The 20,747-nt window shown below is 39.1% G+C and overlaps 2 protein-coding genes across 2 annotated transcripts; both read left to right on the top strand.

The window, feature by feature from the left end:
* Positions 1 to 9,010: 9,010 nt before the first annotated feature.
* Alg14 (ALG14, UDP-N-acetylglucosaminyltransferase subunit) lies at positions 9,011 to 20,313 on the top strand. The gene is made up of 5 exons (XM_089237670.1): positions 9,011 to 9,213; positions 15,241 to 15,377; positions 18,137 to 18,274; positions 18,982 to 19,041; positions 19,982 to 20,313. Exons 1-5 carry the CDS (start codon positions 9,030 to 9,032, stop codon positions 20,150 to 20,152), a joined length of 690 nt encoding a protein of 229 aa, XP_089093796.1. The 5' UTR covers positions 9,011 to 9,029; the 3' UTR covers positions 20,153 to 20,313.
* Positions 11,619 to 12,278, top strand: LOC149080957 (U6 snRNA-associated Sm-like protein LSm1). The gene has a single exon (XM_089237671.1). It carries the CDS (start codon positions 11,766 to 11,768, stop codon positions 12,168 to 12,170), a length of 405 nt encoding a protein of 134 aa, XP_089093797.1. The 5' UTR covers positions 11,619 to 11,765; the 3' UTR covers positions 12,171 to 12,278.
* Positions 20,314 to 20,747: the final 434 nt, after the last annotated feature.

The following is a 20,747-nucleotide window of genomic DNA, read 5'->3' as shown; positions in this document are numbered from 1 at the left end:
ATATAGCAAATTCAAAAGCACAGTTGCGGCCATTATGCAGTAGGGGGCGTTTTAAAGGGAAATTGTAACAGATCTTGGGGAGTCGGTTATCTGGGAGCATTAAAATTTTATACCAGAAAAAGTGAGTATTTTTTGGAAGAGAAATTGATATTGTCTGGCTCATTCGTCTGAGAATATAGCCAGGGCAATATGGGCTTTGCGAATAATTTATGGAGAAACAAGTATTGCCCATTTTCAGTGTGTAACCAGTGACCAGATTGGCACAGCACATTTTATAACAGACCTTGACAAAGAATCAAATAGTCTTAATGCCGCAGGAACATATGAGTTGTGTGACTTACCGACTATCTGAATAACTCCACCTGCAGCCACCTTAGCTTTGACCACAACACGATTATTATTTCTCCGAAAAGAACCTGAGCATGAAAAAATACCTAAATAATTATACTCGTTCACGATTTCTAGATTTTCGCCTTTCCACTTAAAATAATCTCCATGAGCCAGTTTGCCACCCTTTCTGAAAATCATTATTTTAGTTTTGTTCGTAACTTTAGTTTCCCAGAGTACGGAGCAAGTAAGTTAATTTTTTTTCTGAAGAGATGCAGCATTTTTTGCCAATAACACAGTATTATCCGCATCAAGTAAACTGTGTAATTAATTTTTAGTCAATTGAAAGATCTGAATCTTCGGAACTAAAGATATTATCAAGGTCTGCTATTAACAAGGCAAAAATAAGTGAGGAGCATGGATCTCCCTTCAAAACACCGTTAGTTATGTCCATTGAGCTTGTAAGGCCTTTACTTGATCCTATCTTAGCTTTATCATTGCCACGAAAAGATCACAGAAGATGGTCAAAAAGTTGGAGCTCATAGCAAGTGAGCATCATAGAGTAGAGTTTACTCCACAATAATGAGCGGTCCAAGGAGTCAAATGTCTGAGATAGATCAAAAAAACTTGTAGAGTTTATCCTCTTTTTTATGTGTGTGCAACTGGATAAGGGAGTTTATAAAGTGAAGATATGATCAAGGCACCGTGATCCTCTTCGAAATGCACATTGATTTTCCGGCAGGACATTGTTGCGATCGGACCAAAGCTCCAGTCTCTTGGCCAATATGGAGGAGAAAATACATTCCCAGACCTGCCAACTCTCTGGAGTTGGTCCGGCAATGCCGGATTTTTTAAACGTTTACAGGGTTTCGGGATTTTAATTACATATTGCAGGGTTTGATGAGAAAAAATGAAATTATTTTTCATTGATTTTAGGATTATCTCTCCCATTAATTTTCTAGAATTTTTTTTCATTAATTTTGGAATATTATCTCTTTCCTTAATTCTGGGATTCTCGCTCTCATTAATTTTGGAATTAACTTTCATTAATGCTGAAATTATCTCATTCTTTAATTCTGGAGTTATCTTTCATTAATTTTATTATATCTTTCATTAATTTTATTATATCTTTCATTAATGCTGAAATTATCTCACATTTATTGTAGAATATTTTCTTTCATTAATTCTGGAATATTTGCTTTCATTAATTCTGGAATATTTGCTTTCATTAATTCTGGAATTATCTCTCTCATTAATTTTGGAATTATCTCACCGATGCTGAAATTATTTCTTTCGTTTATTGTTTTGAACTAATATTTATGCCATATGAAAATAACGGGATTGTGTGCGTTTTAACCGAGTCACGCGATCTTCCGATAAATGATGTTGGGGGACACCATTCTCAGCATTGCCAAGGTGGAAAGAAAATTCTGGAATTTTCTTTCATTATTCTGGATTCGTTTCATTATTCTGGATTCGTTTCATTATTCTGGATTCGTTTCATTATTCTGGATTCGTTTCATTAATGCTGCAATAATTTCTTTTATTAATGCTGGAATTATTTATATCATTGATTCTGAAATTATATATCATTAATTCTGGAATTATAACTACCGCTTTCATTATAATCAGGGTAACCATACCTCCCCTGTTTCCCGAGACAGTACCGGTATTTTCTGTTTTTATGGCTGTTTTTCTTTTTGGCAAACACGTCCCGGTTTTTCCCGTATTTTACAAGAAGCCTACTTAGGCTGACCATATTTCCTCGAGAGAAATACGGGACATTGAGATTCCAAATACGGGAAAATACGGGACATCGCCAATTATCGCCAAAAATGACGCTAAAGTCGAGCAAAGTTGCTAAATATTGTTAAAATTACGGTAAAATCACAATGGCGGGAAATGAAACGTTACTGCAAATTGCAGTGGATTAAAATGAATTTCACGAAAAAAACGTTCACCAAGACAAATGTGGGAGATAAATATTCTCATTTATAGTTGTAATTATCATAATATAGTTTATTAGTTGAAAAATAATTTCAATCTTTGACTTCAATAAAGAATAAAAATTCAAGTAAGCGTCGTGTAAAATACGGGAAAAACCGGGACACTTTTGCGAAAAAGTCGGGACGACCAAAAATACAGAAAATACCGGGACTGTCCCGGGACATACGGGACGTATGGTCACACTAAGCCTACTTGAATTTTTTTTTTTTTCTTCATTAAAGTCAAAGGTTGAAATTATTTTTCAACTCGTAAATTATATTATGAAAATTACAACTATAAATAAGAATATTAATCTCCCACATTTGTCTTGGTGAACGTTTTTTTTATCGTTTTTTTATCGAATTCATTTTAATCCACTACAATTCGCAGTAATGTTTCATTTCCCGCCATTGTGGTTTTTCTGTAATTTCATTAATATTTGGCAACTTTGTTCGGTTTTGGCATAATTTTCGGCAATAATTGGAGATGTCCCGTATTTTAAATACCAATTTCCCGTATTTCTCTCGAGAAAATATGGTCAGATTCATTATAATATAATCTGGATGGTCGTCTGCTTCTATTAAGGTCGTTTCTTTGCCCCTCCTTATGCACCTAAAAAATAACTGAACTGTGAATTACAACATTCAGTTCAGTTCTTTGGCTTATTTTATAAGGAACCAGACTGAATGAGGTCGTCTGCTTTTTCCTTAAATGAGCTTCACCTTATAAATTGTTATTATTTGTCGCGTGAGATGGCAGCAGCAGTTGTAAAATACACAGCTATAAGTAAACTTTCCTTAAGCCGGGTTTCCCTAGGAATTTGCGCCGCGTGAACCGAAATGTATAATTTCACGTCCGCAGAAACGTGTTACATAATCACGCTGCGCGTTAATGTTTTCTAGGAGGCTTTGGCACGACGCATTTGACTCCTCCAGAAGCAGTCGGGAAATTACGCCCGACGTAAAGCGCTGTCGTGAGACGTATTGCGCTCTGTAGGAAAACAGTCATTCTGCTTTTCTTATTGATGAGTGGACGCGCTGGGTGATTCACGTTGCACGTGGCACAGGACACCTGCTCCTAGGAAAGCCGGGTTTTCCTAAGAATTGGTTTCTCTGCGCCGCGTGAACCGAATTAGACCATTTTGCGCCAGCAGCAACGTGTTACATAATGACGTTATGCGTTTGTGTTTTCCTAGTTTGGAGCATCAGATCTATTTTATAGATCGGCTATTTTATAGCATATGGCCTTGGCATCAGCTACCTTGTCATCTGCATGCTTCTGTTCGAAGGGAAGGGAAAGAAAACACACAAGATTGAAGAGACCATCGGCAAAACGCGTGGTGCAACGACGCATTTGACTCCTCCAGAAGTAGTCCGCCAATCACGCCCGACGTAAAGCGCTGTCGTGAGCCGTATTGCGCTCTGTAGGAAAACAGTCATGCTGCTTCTCTTATTGGTGAGTGGACGGCGTGTCGCGCTGGGCGAATCAAGTTGCGCGCGGCACAGGAAACCTGCTCCTAGGAAAACCCGGCTTTATAGCTCAGTGGTAGAATGGAAAAGAGGAAAACTTACTTTTCACGTGTCGTCTGCTTCCACCAAAGCTATTTGTTTTGGACGCCTCCTTATGTACCAGAAAAATAACTGAACCGTATATTAGAATATCCAGTTCAGTTCTTAGTCTCGCCACAGAGAGCAACATGCCTACAACGATAAATTATTCAATCATTACACTTCACTCACAGTTAGAAAAACTGGTGGCAGATGGCAGCACGACACATAACAAGCATTACACAGAAACAAACTTCACGTCAGGTCTCACTACACGTACACACACATTCCCGCATATGCAAATTCGTTAGAGGTTCCGCAGAGGAATATGGACGAGGTGCATGTGAAGTTTAGTAGCAGTAGTAGTTCAGTTCTTGGGCTTCTACGACAAGGAACTTGAATGAATGAAGTATTCTGATTTTCTAAAAAAATTAGGCTTCACATAATAAATAGTTACTATTTTCAAGATAAGATGGCAGCAGCAGCAGTAAAATAAAAAAGAGGAACTTTCCGCCTGTCGTTTGCTTCTACCAGGGCTATTTGTTTTGGGCACCTCCTTAAGCCGGGTTTTCCTAGGAATAGGTTTGTTGCTCAGCGTGAACCAAATTAGTCTATTTCGCGCCGACAGAAACGTGTTACATAATCACGCTACGTGTTTGTGTTTTCCTCGCGAGGCGCATCAGATCAGGGCGGCTATAAAAAGTATATGGCTTTGGCATCAACTACTCTGTCGTCTGCATGCTCCGGTTTGAAGGGAAGGAAAAGAAAACACACAAGAGTGAAGAGAATATTGGCAAAACGCCCGCGGCGCACGACGCATTTGACTCCTCCAGAAGCAGTCGGCCAATCACGCCCGACCTAAAGCGCTGTCGTCAGGCGTATTGCGCTCTGTAGGAAAACAGTCATGCTGCTTTTCTTACTGGTGAGTGGAAGGCGTATCGCGCTGGACGAATCACGTTGCGCGCGGCACAGGAGACCTGCTCCTAGGAAAACCCGGCTTTATGTACCGGAAAAATAGGGGAACCGTGAATTCGAACATCCAGTTCAGTTCTTCAACTTCACTCAGAACGAACCACACTGTGAATGGAATATTCTGCTTTTCTTTTTTAAAATAATCATCATCACCACGCAAATACCGTATATACTCGTGTATAAGCCGACCCCAAAAAATCCGTGCAGTTTGGAGAAAAAAGAGTTTTTATATTTTCATGCAAAATGAATAGCTTGCGGAAATTTACGATAGAAAATGATTCAAACTTTTTAATCCGTTTCTTCTTAGTCTCCAAGCTCGTCGTAATCCATCAAATCATCATGGGGGGCGCGGCATCTTCGTTTTTTTCCTCATCTGGGCTGTCTCGTCGCCATTGTCACTTTCAAGGAGGATATCATCTTCAGTTTCGTTCATCGCATTGCTAATGCAACACTTTTTGAAGGATCGGATGGTGATTTTGGTGGAATCAGAATCCCACGCCTCATGTACCCATTGGCACACTACGCCAATGTCAGGTTTCTTCAAGGAACCATTTTTTTTTTTTTGAAGTTTCTTTATCATTGGAACTCATCCATTCGATCCACAGATTCCTCAAATACTCTTTGAGAGAAGAGTTGATCCACTTTGCCCAAGAATATTGAGAAGACACCAACGAATAAGGCAAATACACAAAAAATAATAAAAGTCCTAATGCATTTCAACACCAATGGGTGCCGTCTTCAGAGGAAAAATTTAACCACTAGTTTCGCTGACCGAGTTTTCCATTTGGGTTGAATACCAAATCTTCACGCTCGGTTGCTCAGCGGAAGAAGTACGTCTGTTCACTTCACTTTCTGACCACGACGTTTGAGCCAGGGGCTCTTTTTTTTCCGAAAGATATTTATAGAATTCCAGAAGTCCTTGCCATTAGAGAAAGATATTTTATCTCAAGTTTTTGAGAAAAAGCGGTCTTCTTGAGTTTACAAATGTTATAGTATATTTTAACCCTAGAAACGTTTAATAATGAAAATAATGAATAATTCCTAAAAAGAGTCTAAGCTCTAACGAAAATTGCAAGTCTTTTTCCGAAGTGCACGTTTAGCCAAGAGACAATCTTTGCCAAACCACTTTGATCTCTGGAAATTGGGCGATCGAATATTTTTGACAATTAAATCACACTTCAATGCAACGCCATTGAAAATTTTTACCACATTCTCGTACAAGTGATTACTCGAGCTCTCAAGTTAAGACAGATCATTCCAGTCCGAGTTCAGATAAGATTTGAATTGAGGTGCCCTCTCAGGGACCCAACGATATTTTTTAGAGTACATCTCCGGGAATTCAGGAGCCATAACATGCACACTGTAAGAATCTCACCTGCATTGGGTTATTAATTCGTATAATCGTATTAATTCATATTCATGGATGCAACTGAACTCTTCGAGTGATGCACATAGAGAAAGGAAATCTTATGCTCCGCATATGGATCACCTTGTGCTCGATATCAAATGTACACCAGTTGCTTAGTGGACAAAGCATATTGCAGTCATAATTGAGTATTTTTGCGTTTTTGTTTCACCCAATCTCAATGCTATAAATGAAATTTTCTATAAATTTTGTGTAAAATCTCCTCAATTTTGAAAATCAAAATTTCACATACGGATTATACACTACAGTGGACTACTATACAATGATATATTTTTCCAAAAGTACCAAAATTTGTATCTGGGATTATACACAGGAAATCGAGGTAATATTAAGTTTGGAATTAATTAGTCCTGTCAACAAATTACACTGCTGGCCACCGTAAATGCAACACCCTGAAGGAAGCATGCAAATAATATGAAATTTACAACATGCATTAGCGGAGGTGAGATATGCAAATGATTAGAATTTCCGCACCGACGCACATCACGCGCGCCTGTGGCGCCACTTCAAAGCGCTATTTAAGGCTTGGAGATTTCGACGATTTGAAGTACGGCAATTGTGTTTTCCTTGTGGTTTTTTCAAAAAAACGATCAATTATGCCTCGTAGAAAACAGCGATCATCTTTTGATCAAGTATCCGAGTTCGACAGAGGAAGGATAGTGGCCTACCGAGATTGTGGATTATCTTTCAGGGAAATCGGTAGTCGTGTTGGACGAAACCAAACAACTGTAATGCGGATATGTGATCGTTGGATGCAGGAGGGTACGACGGACCGACGTGTTCGATCGCATCTACCTCAGTGCACCACTTCGCGTGATGACAGGCGTATTGTGCGTATGGCAGTGACGGATCGCTCAGCCACATCACGAACCATAGCACAGCACATTCAGTCTGTACCGCATCATCCAGTGTCTGCGCGTACCATTCGACGCCGTTTACAGCAGAGTGGTCTGTCCGCAAGACGTCCATTGCTTCGTCTACCCTTGACGCAGAACCACAGACGTCTCCGCCGCCAATGGTGCGATGAAAGAAGGATGTGGACGGCACAATGGAATGAAATTGTCTTTACTGACGAGTCATGCTTCTGTCTGCAACACCACGATGGTCGGATTCGAGTCTGGAGACACCGTGGAGAGAGGATGCTGAACAGCTGCGTTATGCACCGCCACACTGGTCCTCCACCGGGTATTATGGTATGGGGCGGTATTGGATATCACTCTCGCACTCCTCTAGTACGCATTGCCGGTACTTCAAAAAGCCAGCGCTACATCTCCGAGGTGTTGGAGCCAGTTGTCCTTCCTTACCTTCAGGGCTTGCCCACAGCCATATTTCAACAGGCAAATGCGCGACCACACGTGGCACGCATTGTCCAAAGGTTCTTCGTCAATCGCCAGATTGAATTGCTTCCCTGGCCAGCTCACTCTCCGGATCTTTCGCCGATAGAAAACATGTGGTCCATGGTTGCTCAACGATTGACCCAGATTACATCCCCAGCTGCCACACCTGATCAACTTTGGCAACACGTGGAAGCTGCTTGGTCTGCTGTACCCCAAGAACACATCCAAAGTCTCTTTGAATCAATGCCGAGGCGTGTGGCAGCGGTGATCTCCAACAATGGCGGTTACTCTGGCTACTGATTTTGGCAGGAACCACACTTCACAGAAGTCTATAAATTTAATCATTTGATGCTTGGTCAACATGTTATCTACAAAATAAATATTGTTGCGATATCTCTTGTCTTTCTTGGTGTTGCAATTTGGGTGGCCAGCAGTGTAAATTCAATTTTGAAACAAAATAACAGCCAGAGCATAATCAGGGAAAAGATGTGATATATCATCACATCTTTTCCCGGTCGCGCTGGGCGAATCACGTTGCGCGCGGCACGGGAAACCTGCTCGTAGGAAAACCCGGCTTAAGGAATCAAAAAACAGTTAGGTCTGCTGTTAAAATCAAAATGTCACCGTATGCGTAGTTTTTAATTCCGAGCTCAGATAGCAGCACCACCAACAATATACCGGAACATTATAATCTCTCGTTTCATCTGTCCTCTGCTTCTTTCAGAGCAGTTGGTTTTATACGACTCCTTTTATGCTGGAAAAATAACTGAACTGATTATTCAGTTCAGTTCATGATCTTTATTCATAAGCAACTGGCCTTGGAAAAACTTCTGCTTTTCTTAGGGTGACCTTACATCCCGTATCTCCCGGAACAGTCCCGGTATTTTTTGTTTTTTAGCAAAAGTGTCCCGGTTTTTCCCGTATTTTACACGAAGCCTACTTGAATATTTATTCTTTATTGAAGTCAAAGATTGAAATTATTTTTCAACTCATAAATTATGTTATGATAATTACAACTATAAATGAGAATATTAATCTCCCTGATTTGTCTTGGTGAACGTTTTTATTGTGGAATTCATTTTCATTCACTGCAATTTGCAGTAATGCTTCATTTCCCGCCATTGCGATTTTTTGTAACTTCAGCAATATTTGGCATATTTGTTCGGTTTTGGCGTCATTTGTAGCGATAATTGGCAATGTCCCGTATTTTCTTGTATTTCGCTCAAGAAAATATGGTCAGCCTAGCTTTTCTGGCATGATAAGAACACAGCTCAGTGGATAAGAATTACTTGACCCGAGTAGAACCTGAGCCCTCTTAGTAAGCCTTTATAATTTCATACTAGATGGCGCTTGAGACGTCAGATTGAGGAGACGAAGTTTCAGTTTCCTGTATTGTAGACTGGCAACATCTGACAGTGTTTACATCAAACGGCAATGTTTACATCAAAGGGTAGCTGGTGGGATTTAGTTAAAATCTACTTGATCAATATATTTTTTACATTAATTTGGTTGTTTATCGTCAGGATTTTCATAGTTCACTTGAGGATAACAAAGTCGAAGAAGCTGATCACCAAAGGAAGATCACCGTCATGTAAAATCATGGTAGTTCTCGGCTCAGGTGAGCGCAAGTGTACATTATTTATTTAAGTTTTGAATCAAAACCCGTTGTAATTTTTGTCCGAAATTTTTCACGGGGAATATTCTGTGAACGTAGTTAACACTAAATATTAGAAACGTTCCGAAATCGGCTGAATTGTATGCGGATTCATCATGTGTCGCCAACGTGGAAGTTAGTGTAATCCACACCAGAGGCATATTTACGCGGGGGGTTTAGCGGGTTATGGCCCAGTGCGGCAGAGTTCGGATGGGGACGGCAAATGGGAGGAATGAGTGTTCAGGTAAAATTAGTAGAATGAGGGAAGGCCAGCAAAATTGGCACAGCCACGGGCGGTTCAGCCATAAATAAAGCCTCTACCTAGCTAAACCTCTAAATAAAATAAAGCCTAGGGCAAGCATCTTCAATCCGTTGCTCGCGAGCACCACGGTGCGGTGCTCCGTGAAGTACCCAGAGTGCTCGATACGCGTGTCCCATTTCGTGCTCGCGAGCACTTGATCAACCGTTCCAATTGAACACCTTGTACAAATTGCATTCAAGGTTAAATTATCCTGAATTCATGCATTTGTCAAACTTGCTGTAAGGGTGCTCTTTCTTCTGTGATGGGTACAGGCAGTGCTCGCGACTGGAAAAAGGTTGATGACCTCTGGCCCAGAGAGAGTGGAAGTCTGAGTGACCTCGAGAGTTTGCCAATATGAAAGTGACCAAAGGACTCACTTAGAGAGTATGCGAGCATGTGAATGACACACGAAAAGAACGAGCCAGAGACCGGGCCGGCCGCAACCTGGGTGGGAGGTGGATTTGGTGCCCGGGCTCTGGACCGGAGGGAGGCACAAATTTCACCCTTTAACTTCTCCTTCAACATTACAAATGTGTGTCAAAATGCGTGCTTGTCCGGCTGACCAAGCATCTGCCCACAGAACAAGCGACCAAGAGTATGAGTGACCCGGAGAGCGCGGGTCCAGATCAACGAATAACAGAGTGAGTGGGCAATAGAATGGCCGAGAGAACGAAGGACCAGGTCAGTGAGCGACCTAGAGAATATTGTCTAAGAAAATGTGCAAGCAGGCGATTGACCAAAAAAGTGATTTAGAGACTGAGGAGTATCTACAGGGGCGGCAGCTGAGCGGGATATAGCCCACACGGCGTAAAGTTCGAGTAATGAGTGGTCAAGAATATTAGTCCTGAATGGGAGACGGGCCGCAAAATTTGTGTAAAAGCCATTGGTGCTCAACCTTTTGAAAAGCGCGAGCCACTTCATTGGTTTGAAAACATGGCACGGGTCACATCTGCAAGTGTGCTGTGGGTCGATTAAGTGATCTAGAACAATGCGCCGGGTCACTTAATTTATTTGTAAATGCGCCACTGGTCACTTAAGTGGTCCGGGAATGTGCCACGGGTCGCTTTAATGATCTGAAAATGTGACGTGGGTTACTTAAGTGAAGTAGGAATGTGCCGTGAGCTAGAACAGCATCCCAGGTCACATAAGTGATCTGTGAATATGCCGCCGTTCCCTTTAGTGGTATGATTTCCATCATTTTTCGTTTTTTGACGATATGAATTCACTGGCGTGAAAATTTTTTTAAATGTGCCGCGCATAGGCGTACGCAGAATTTTCTCGAGGCAGGGGGGGGGGGGTTCAATTTCTTTTTTCTTTTGAGGGAGGGGTTTACGTTTTTTCCTGCAAAATCACACTGTAATCTCGACTTGGGGGGGAGGTTAGAACCCCAAAACCCCCTTTTGCGTACGCCAATGCTGCCGCGAGATATTCAAGTGTATGGGGAAAGTGCCGTGGGTCACTTAAGTGGTCTGTAAATGTGCCGCCGGGCACTTAATCAACCTGGTCATATGCTCCGTAGTTCGTTTTTACAAATTTAAGTTTGATGTCACTGGCCACCATGGCCCCTACATCCTGGAGTAGGGCCCTATGCTGGGATATTTTGCGGGCCCTCTTATGATGTATTTACAGCGTGAAAAAATAAAAAATAATGAAAATCGTCCCGGGCCCCAGGGCTGGAGCCTTGCCAGCCCACCCCTTGTGGGGGCCATGCTGGCCACATGAGCTGATATGTTGTTTCCCGCGGGCCACGAGTTGAGCATGTATGTGGTAGGCGGTTGAACTATGAATCCGCCTCTGATCAACACGTGATGGTTGAAGAGAAATTCATTTCCCCCTGGAAAAATAAATTATGCTGACTTCAGCATAAAAAAAAATACTCTGGCTACAGCTAAATAAAATCATTTATAAATGATTGATAGCAACTGAGCTAAGCTCTGCTTTGGTGAAATGACCAATCACTAGACAGCTCTTATTTTATCGCTTGAAATTTCTAATTCTTACGTGAATTTTGATTGGCTGCCAAGCAGGGTTGCGCTCACGCGCATGCGCAGCGGTTATGGTTAAGTACCTCTCGTACCATGTTTACATACACAGCCACAATTTTTTTACGTGAGTTTCTGTGAGCATGTGATCGGTGAAGATAAGTTTTGTTTTCGTCTCTAAATCAAATCGCCGTCGATAATTTTCTCGTCTGCTCGTCGCACGTGTCGGAGAGATGGATTTCATTCAAGCCGCGAGTCTGATCGAGCAGCTGGACAAGAAACTAATGGTCATGCTGAGAGACGGTAAAATCCTGATCGGGTACCTGAGGAGCGTCGACCAGTTCTCGAATTTGGTCCTCCACAGGACCGTGGAGCGTATATACGTGGGTAAGAAGTTCGGCGACATACCCCGCGGCGTGTTCCTCATAAGGGGCGAGAACGTGGCGGTGCTCGGCGAGATAGACCCGCTGAAGGAGTCCCAGCAGCCGGCCCAAGAGGTCTCGGTGACGGAGATCTTGCAGGCCCAGCAACAGGAGCAAGACGAGAAGCAGGCCAAGAGTAGGCTCATTGTGGAGGCCTTGAAACAAAGGGGACTCGCCTACATGATCACCGACAACCCTCTCGCTCAAGAGACGTGATGAAACCCTCTTCGAGAAAAACAAACTTTCTGAAAACTTTGGAAGATATCGAAAGGCTCATTTGTAATGTTTTAGACTGTTTTAAACAATTTTTTTAGTTCGCTTTGATATTTGATTCGTGTTTATTTTTTTTTAATTTATGATGTTTTTAGTTGTCAAAATCTCCAAGATGTAAACTTCGCATTATTTATGATAAGCAGTCTTTCACAGAATAGCAGTAGCACTCACTGTTTTGGTGATATCCTCAACCGTTTAGGTGATGCCATCCATCCTGCAGTTGCACATAAACGGAACTGATAAATTACCAACATATGATATTCAGTCGAATCTCGTTTTTAATGAATACCGTTATAGCAAAAAATCTATTTTCAATGAACAGTTTTCTAGTTTTCCAAATAAGTTTGCATAAGAACAATGGAAAAACCCTTAATTCCTTTATAACGAAATTTTGCTATAACAAAGTGTTTTATCTGGTCTCACAAAGTTTATTATAACAGGATTCAGCTATACACTGCATGGCGACTATTTTATATAGCCAGACTTGATTTGGCGCTATTAGCTACATTACCAGCGAGACGATAGGAACAGCTAATAGCATTTGAAATCCTGCTAGAGCTATGGTTTTTAGTTATATATCACTGTTTTGGCACAGTATAATTTTTTTGTAACTCATTATAACAACCCTGCAATATAGTGACCATTACAATGACCAGAGATAAGTCCCAAATGTTTTCATACAACGACTGTCATATGTTTTGCTTTCAATAGAATGAACCTCCCAATGTCCGTTTTCGGGGGGGGGGGGGTCATTATGTTGAGTGTCTACTGTATTAGGAATTGGTCAACAGCATTTGGACAAGCCACTCTTGCAAACAATCATATTCACTAACTTCTAATACAGTAACCACTGGCGGTATCAAACATTTATGGTGAATGCCCTTCTGTATTAGAAGCACTTTGTTAACACAAAAAAAAAAAAAAATCAGTTTCAAACTATTCTCAAACAAAAGACAATTGCAATTCACGTAAAGCAGCAGTTATCATCAAATCGCAGCTTCTGGGAGTAATTTTTGATATATCACTGAATCATGAGTTATATCGTTATTCTGTATGAGTGTTCTTTCTTTTGTTATGGCAATGCATTTTTTCAACAAGAGCTGTTATACTAATACATTACTTTATCCCATAAGGGAGATCGCTTTTTTGAATATCTATTCTATTTTTGAAGAGTGTGAAATCGAAAGTGATGGCAATGTTGTAAATTTGTGAACGAGGACGAAAAATAATTAAAATGAGCTCTTGCAATTCAAAGTTTCTCGGCAATAAGTTCTTGTGTTAATTTTGAAGTGCATAAGTATGTTCAAAAGAATTTTTTTAATATATTTCTTTATTTTTTGTGAATTTGCGGTAAAGTTTTATTATGTTCCTCAGTGTATAGAACTTGTATTGTGGTCATGAATGAAGAATAAATACGAGAATCTTGGCTATATCTTGGCTCTGGCATTCGAATCATATGTTTTGCTGTAACATTGTGCACAGTTTTTAAAGAGTTCGTATAAAACCATTTATTTCCCCTTCCATTTAGTACAACCTCTTTTTAACACAAAACTGAAGGTGCTGTGTAATTATTTCTTGATGGTATCCATACTTTTCGAGCTGTTATGCCTTGCTTCGGGTATTTTTCCCCTTACAAGCAGACATTTTGTCCACTACTGCAATGGACATCATTGGTGTAGGTGGTGACAAGCAGGGAGATGAAACGACTTCTTTGGAGAGCTGTGATCTACTGAAGTTGCGGAAGAATTAACCTTGTTATTGTGATGTAGTCTTCGAATTTGAAGAATGAGTTGGAATTTTAAAGTGTTCTCTTATAACAAAATTCTGATCTACTCATTGGAATTTACAGACTTTGATGCCCACCCGCTCAATCTCAGTAGTAGCCACATCATTTGTTGTATGTCACAATGACAAGGTTTATTCTTCTGTGTCTTCAGTGCAAGCATCAGTAGATCGAGACCTTCCAAAAAGGTTGCTTCACCTGCTTGCTTGGCCCCATCACAGATGGAATATCTGCTTGTAAAAAGAAAAAGCTTAGAACCCAGTGGAACAGCACAAAAAAGTATGGGTACTATTATAAATTCTGGCCATGAAAGCCTTCGTAGTTGTTTCTTGTCAACACAGTTTCATCTTATTCGGGGTTTGACAAATGCAAGACAGCAGATTGCCATGGCAACTATAAAATCCATCGAAGCCAAAATTTTTCTGATTTCATGACTCTCTTTTAACAAAGAGAAAGTCGAAAAGCGTTATTTCAGAAAGTTTTTCTTGAAATTAAAATCATTCATAGCTCCTGAGAAATTTGATTGGCATCAAAAATTTCTTCCGTTTTAATTCACTTCAATAGTATATGTCTCATATACTCAATATAAACTTGTTTTCATATTGGGGGGAGGGTGAAATTCAGTAATACAATCATAAAATGGCACCAAATTCAGCCGAATCCTTGAAATATATTTATAATATCTATTCGATCAGGGGTCTGTCCAGACAGAATTTGGGTCAGTTTTCCAGACCCGAGTGGCAAGATGCTCGTCTTCCACTATGAAGGTTACCATCAAGGTCCATGAGTTCGAATCCAGGCATTGAACATCAGAAGCAAGTTCTTTACCTACTAAGCCTGGGGCGATGACCAATGGATGGGGCCTTCATTTCCCACCCAACTCCACTAGTTGGAAATTGCCTTATGGCGATGTATGACTGGAGTTCGTGTGCAGTAAAGTAGACTCTTCACAAAATTCCAGATCTGAAAAATGGGCCTTCGACAAAATACAAATTAATGAAATCATAAATTTGGCATTCCATTTCTTTTGTGATAAATTAATTACCTATTTTGCTTTGCGCGAAATTGCTTGTTTTTCACAAAATTAGAAGCTTGTCTCAAAAATAAATTTTCAAAAAACAGAACCCTATAAAACGGTCTGGACAGATCCCGGTTAATGGTTTTCTAGGTTGGAGGGTTTTTTTTGTTATATTTCCCATTTTTTATTATCACATTTAAAATATTTATTAGGTGGCCACACATTTGAGATGCTTCGCTTGATTGAGAACATGCATAGCAGGTACAGGCCGAGAATTTACGTGCTTGCCGATTCCGACCAGATGAGTGAAAAGAAGATGCAGGAGTTGGAGGCTTCAAAACCAGTTGATGTAAGAAATTTATATCCTATATCCATGTTGTATATCATCCTAAAGTACTTGGATACAGTTAATTCTCATCAAGTTCTGTTTCTCAGCTTAATTGATCAGCCAATGCAGTGGTTGTCATAGTGATGGACTTGCATCTCAAGGACGCAGGTTCAAACCCCACCATTGCCCACAGTGGTGGGCGGCTGAAGTGTGTTTTCTGTGGTTCCCAACTTTGAGGTGTGAATGCAAGCTGATCCCCCCATTAAAAAGTCTCACCACAGACAGCAACAGTAAAATCTTCAATAGTTAATCTTCACTCACAGTTCAAAAAATAGGTGTCAGATTGCAGCTCTATAACAAGCATTACACAGAAGTAAGCTTCACAACACAGATACGCACATTCCAATAGGTACCAATTCGTTTGAAGTTCTGCAGAGGAATATGGACGAGGTGCATGTGGGTGGTTTAGTAGTGGGTTAATTGGTCATTACGACGTGGTAACCCAGGTGAATAAAATATTTGTCTACAGTAAAACCAGAGATCTCACAAGTTCAACACCTGATTCGTTCTCGTCAGAGTTTTTCATAATATAAAGGGGCACGGTAGCACGGTCGATAAGATACTCGCCTAAAGTACCAAAGGATGTTTAGAGGTGTCACGAGTTCGAGACCCTGTTCGTCCTTGCCAGAAAACTTTCCTGACACAGGGGTACAACAGAAACAGCGACATGACCACAGCAAAAAATTGCTACCGCAGGGAGTCCCTCATTGGGAGTTAACGCACCAACCTCTCAATGAGTATAAAAAACAAGCCTGCCGTTCGGGATCGGCAATAAATTGTAGGTCCCAGTCTAATTAGCCCTCACATGCAGAAAATCACAGTGGTGCGACAAGAATGATCAATGATCATGATATAAAGGTATAACAGAAAAGCTGATAAAATCCCTCAATGAAATGGATGAAAGAAAAATGAACCTTTCCATTCATATTCAGTGATAAACTGTAGGTCCATCTAATTAGCCCTCTAGTGCTGAAAATGACCGTAGTGCAACCAAAAATGAAATTGAATAATTTGTTACAAGTCTGTTATTTGTGAAATAAAGTTATTTGAAGGGTTCAGCCGAATAACAGTTGGTGTCGTTTGTGTTTTTTTTTAATCTTTAGAAGAGATGAAAGGAAAATTATCGCTGAATTAGGGAAAATTTTTTACCTGAATGTAACATAGACCATCATCCGGCTGAACCCGTCATTTTAATTAATGAATATTGATTCCCTCTATCATAAAATTATACAGAGATCTTCACTGAACACAGGCTAAAAGACTATTATCTAGGGCTCCCACTCAAAAAAGGAGGATGGGGAGGGTACCCCTCCCACACACAACATAATCATAGCCTAATAAAAAAAAAAACTTAATTTTTTTTTCATAGTACTATTTCAGTATCCTATAAAACTGACTCGAGCCAAAGCAAAATAACAGAAATGACTTGGTTAAAAAAACAATTTTTGGCCAAAACAGTATTTAGCAGATAATTCTCTCTCTCCTCACAATATAAATTACATTTTTTTCGGAATTGTCCACTCTCTTTGACATGCATGCAGCAAATCATGAATATATGTAAGTTTTTTAAGAATGGCACTCCTTCGAGACCACTTTCGAAAGGACAGTGCAAAATGTGTAAATTAAAAGGTTTGATGTAAATAAGTGAAGGTGAACCAGATGGTTTTGCTGCATTGTCTTTGCCTTTTTTATAAAGGGATTTGTTTACATTTCACTGTTCAATACCAATGTAATCATTGTTGACAAATGAAGAACTTTAATTTCTCGCTCTTTGCTGAGCATTGTAAATATTGTTTATGCCTTGTCATGCCTTAAAAATACAGACCATTGTGTTTACCATTTGGGTAGCATCAGAATCACCAAACCTATAATAGGCCTATGTATCAAACAGCTTTGTTATGCGAACTGTTGTTCCACCTATGCACAAAATGTACACCATAATTTTGAATGATGAATGTTAGCTACTGTCCAAGACCATAAATATAGTAAATACAAAATTATTTTTCCATTCAGACAGAAGTTTTTAATGACTACTCTACATGTTAAGCCCTCAAACTAAGCAAATGAAAAATTAATAAACCAAATGATCCACAAATACACCCCCCCCCCCCCAGATAACCTTAAAAACCATACAATTTCTGCTTTGGCAGAATCATTAATGCGATCTGCAACATTTATAATGTATATCAATGATTTTCCCTGCTCAATTAAAATCAATTACACAAATTTTGTTGATAGAATTAGTAAAAAAAGGTTTAAACCGAGAGAAAGTAGGACATTTTACCAAAAAGTAGGAAGAGTGGGAGCCCTGCAATTATCCTATCAATATTTATTTACAGTTGAATCTTGATTAGTCAAATATGCACAGCAGACAATCAAAATCTTACTGTTAACTGGACTCATCGAACTACTCTATGATTCCAAAGGTTCTGGCATCATGTGAAAACCATGACTCAAACAGATTACATTTCCATATTGCAATAACTCAGTTTTCTGTGAGCCCCTGCATATTTCATACATTGAGATTTCTTATCATAATCTCAATTTAATGATTTCACTCGTGTAAATCAATGTCAAAGTTACATAAATCGCTTTACATTTCGACTTGAATTTTTATATGTACTAATTCATTTTATCAGGAAGTGATATCCATGCTGAATCATAATGTTAACTGTTTCTGTTCAGTTCATGAGTTATAAATTGATTTTTTTCCTCTCTAGCAAAATGCAGTTTCATTCATAAGCGAAAAAATTCCTCGTAGTCGAGAAGTGAATCAATCGTGGGCATCATCTTTCGTGTCCACTTTGCATGCATTTTTATATTCTGTGCCAATTGTATGCAAGCACATGCCAGAAGTTGTAAGTTTTCTTTAGTTTTTATTTATCTATCATTGAACAAAAAAGTTTTGGTACAAAAAAAAAAAAAACCAGTAGTAGTGCATTGAAAAACGGCATTAAAAAAAAGTCATTTTTTTCCCGTATAATTTTATACATTAGAGCTTCTTTGGCAAAATTTATACGAAGAAAAGGGAGAAATTATCCACATTTTTCTTTCACTGTCTTCTATGTGTGCACGTTTAGAGTTGATACTACTGTAATCACACCAAATCTTGGCTTTAATAGTGCCTTCTTTCTTATGTTTCAAAGTAAACTACCCTGCATTCAATAGCAGTTTACGCTAAAAGAAAACTAAGTGCAATGATCTGAATAAATCAAGAAATTTAAGAGTGACTGAACAAATAAGTTTAAAGCATGAAAAAGGAAACAGTTTACTTATCGATCTCCTCTCAGCATGCTAGAGAAATAATACTTGCATGTCAGCGAATTACCATTGACAGTATAGCAAGTTTTCTGCATAGTAATGGTTCTGCCAACCAATGCCTTATATTTGTATAAATGAATTGAAGAGATAATTTTTGATTCTCCTTCGTAAGAAGAGTGGAAATTTTTCTCTACAGCTCTAATGATTTCAAACAATATGAAATGGATTACTGCATGTTTGCATTATATTCACGCAATCAATAAATGTTGAGTTTCCAAATTTTATTTTAATTTTTAACTTTCAGATCTTGTGCAATGGACCAGGAACATGTGTACCAATATGTCTGGCTGCATTTCTGTTGCATGTAAGTAGTTTTATACACCATTGTGCAAAGTCTAGATACTTCACAAATCAGTGTTCGAAGTATGAACAACGTTTAAAATGGCTGGCCAATTTGCAGAGTGTGTGTTCAGACCTTAACATAAACATATTTTCAAGCTGGATGACTCAAAACTATATCTAAAAGATAAGAGTTTTACACCCTATAGCTAGACTAATCTTGGGCATCAGGTGAATTAAAAATTGAGGCCTAGAATTTTCTGCGAGATTATCAATTCAAACCTTAGGACAATACAAAATTTATGTCAGCTGACAGAGAAAAAGGTCACTCCTGGGACTTCCCAGGGGAAAAAATTTCTCATACAAAAAAAAATATATATATTTAGCTATATAGTACCCTTCTCCCATTTGAAAAGCCTGTATCTGCTTATGCAATAGAACATTAGGAGTGGTGGCAGGAAACACATCAAGTCTCAGAATTCTAGATCTTGATGTACCTGCCTTAATGGTGTGGATATGTCTCTGTGCCCACAGTAGCGTCTTCTAGAAAACCCTGGACAATTCTAAAAAAAATTAAAACTGATCTCTCTCATAAAGCCCCAAGGAACCTAAAGTTCAGAAATGTTATTTTAAAGTGATAAAAATTTTAGGATCACTTTTTTTGTGTTCAAAAATATTTTAAAGTTTGTGTAGTCTATCCTGTTTATAACATTCCCATTTAGAGTTTTCCCAGTTATAATTCAAATTTCCCCATCTACAGCATTTTCATGGCAGTTTTTAGAAACCGTTATAAGCGTGCTCTCTACTGTATATGAAATATCTCCTTACAAGTTGAAAATCAAAGGAGTCCAAAATCTTTTTTTGTATCTTTCTTCAACAAAGTGGCAATTTTTTCACTTTAATAAAGTTTAAAATGAATTAAGGTGAGAAAAAAAAAATTGATCTTTTCCCCCCATATCTCTTAGGTGCTGGGAATCAAGCATATCAGAATCATCTACGTAGAGAGCATATGTCGTGTAAAAACTATGTCTTTTTCTGGAAAGATTCTGTATTACCTTGCAGACGAGTTCTTAATTCAGTGGCCTCAGCTTAAGGAGAAATATCCACGAGCCAAATATATTGGACGTCTGGTATAAGTTTCTGAATGTTGTCATTTTTTTTTACCTAAGATTGTATACACCAAATCATAATTTATTATGGGAAGATTTCTTGTTTTTTTTGTGAAAACCTTCCCGTGTGAATCTTGAATATCTTGTCCTGAATCCATTTTATGCTCAATAAAAACACTTAAAAACAATGCCTGCAAATATTTTTCTTCCTATATAAGCTTGTTATCCTCAATTATTAGTCATCGAAAGTTGTTAATTCTAAGAAATCCTTATATTGATGAGCTTAGTTGGGACCGAGTCAAGGTTGAGACATGCATTAAACAGTGTCAGGATCATAGCTCACCCCCCCCCCCCCAAACTACTTTCCTGTAAGCTCACCCATGTTTCTGCTGCGTGCCAGCTATTCCAAAACAAAAAGCTTTGCAGTGTTGCGCAACAAGCCCTCAGTAAACTGAAAATCTTCTATTGTAAAAAATTCCCTATAATGGTTTTCTAACTAAGAAAAAGTTCTTTTTCTTAAAATTCAAGATTTTTCTGGGACATACCATATTTTAACATGTATAAGAGGAACATCTTTTTGCCAAAAATTATATATATAATATAATCCATGGGATTTTTATAC

This window comes from Pholcus phalangioides, unplaced genomic scaffold (assembly GCF_987345545.1).
Source record: "Pholcus phalangioides strain wild (caught in Gottingen) unplaced genomic scaffold, Ppha-v1.0 ptg000010l_1, whole genome shotgun sequence".
Classification (NCBI taxonomy): Eukaryota; Metazoa; Arthropoda; class Arachnida; order Araneae; family Pholcidae; genus Pholcus; species Pholcus phalangioides.
The sequence above is the reverse complement of the archived record's forward strand: the minus strand, read 5'-3'. Positions and strand labels throughout refer to the sequence as shown.

Bases quoted from the DNA above. Each gene is read 5' to 3' on its own strand.
- Alg14 (XM_089237670.1), top strand. From the start codon at position 9,030: ATGTTTACATCAAAGGGTAGCTGGTGGGATTTAGTTAAAATCTACTTG. The intron at 15,378-18,136 runs GTAAGAAATTTA...TTTCCTCTCTAG, and splicing joins AGGCTTCAAAACCAGTTGAT to CAAAATGCAGTTTCATTCAT. The intron at 19,042-19,981 runs GTAAGTAGTTTT...CATATCTCTTAG, and splicing joins TGGCTGCATTTCTGTTGCAT to GTGCTGGGAATCAAGCATAT.
- LOC149080957 (XM_089237671.1), top strand. From the start codon at position 11,766: ATGGATTTCATTCAAGCCGCGAGTCTGATCGAGCAGCTGGACAAGAAA.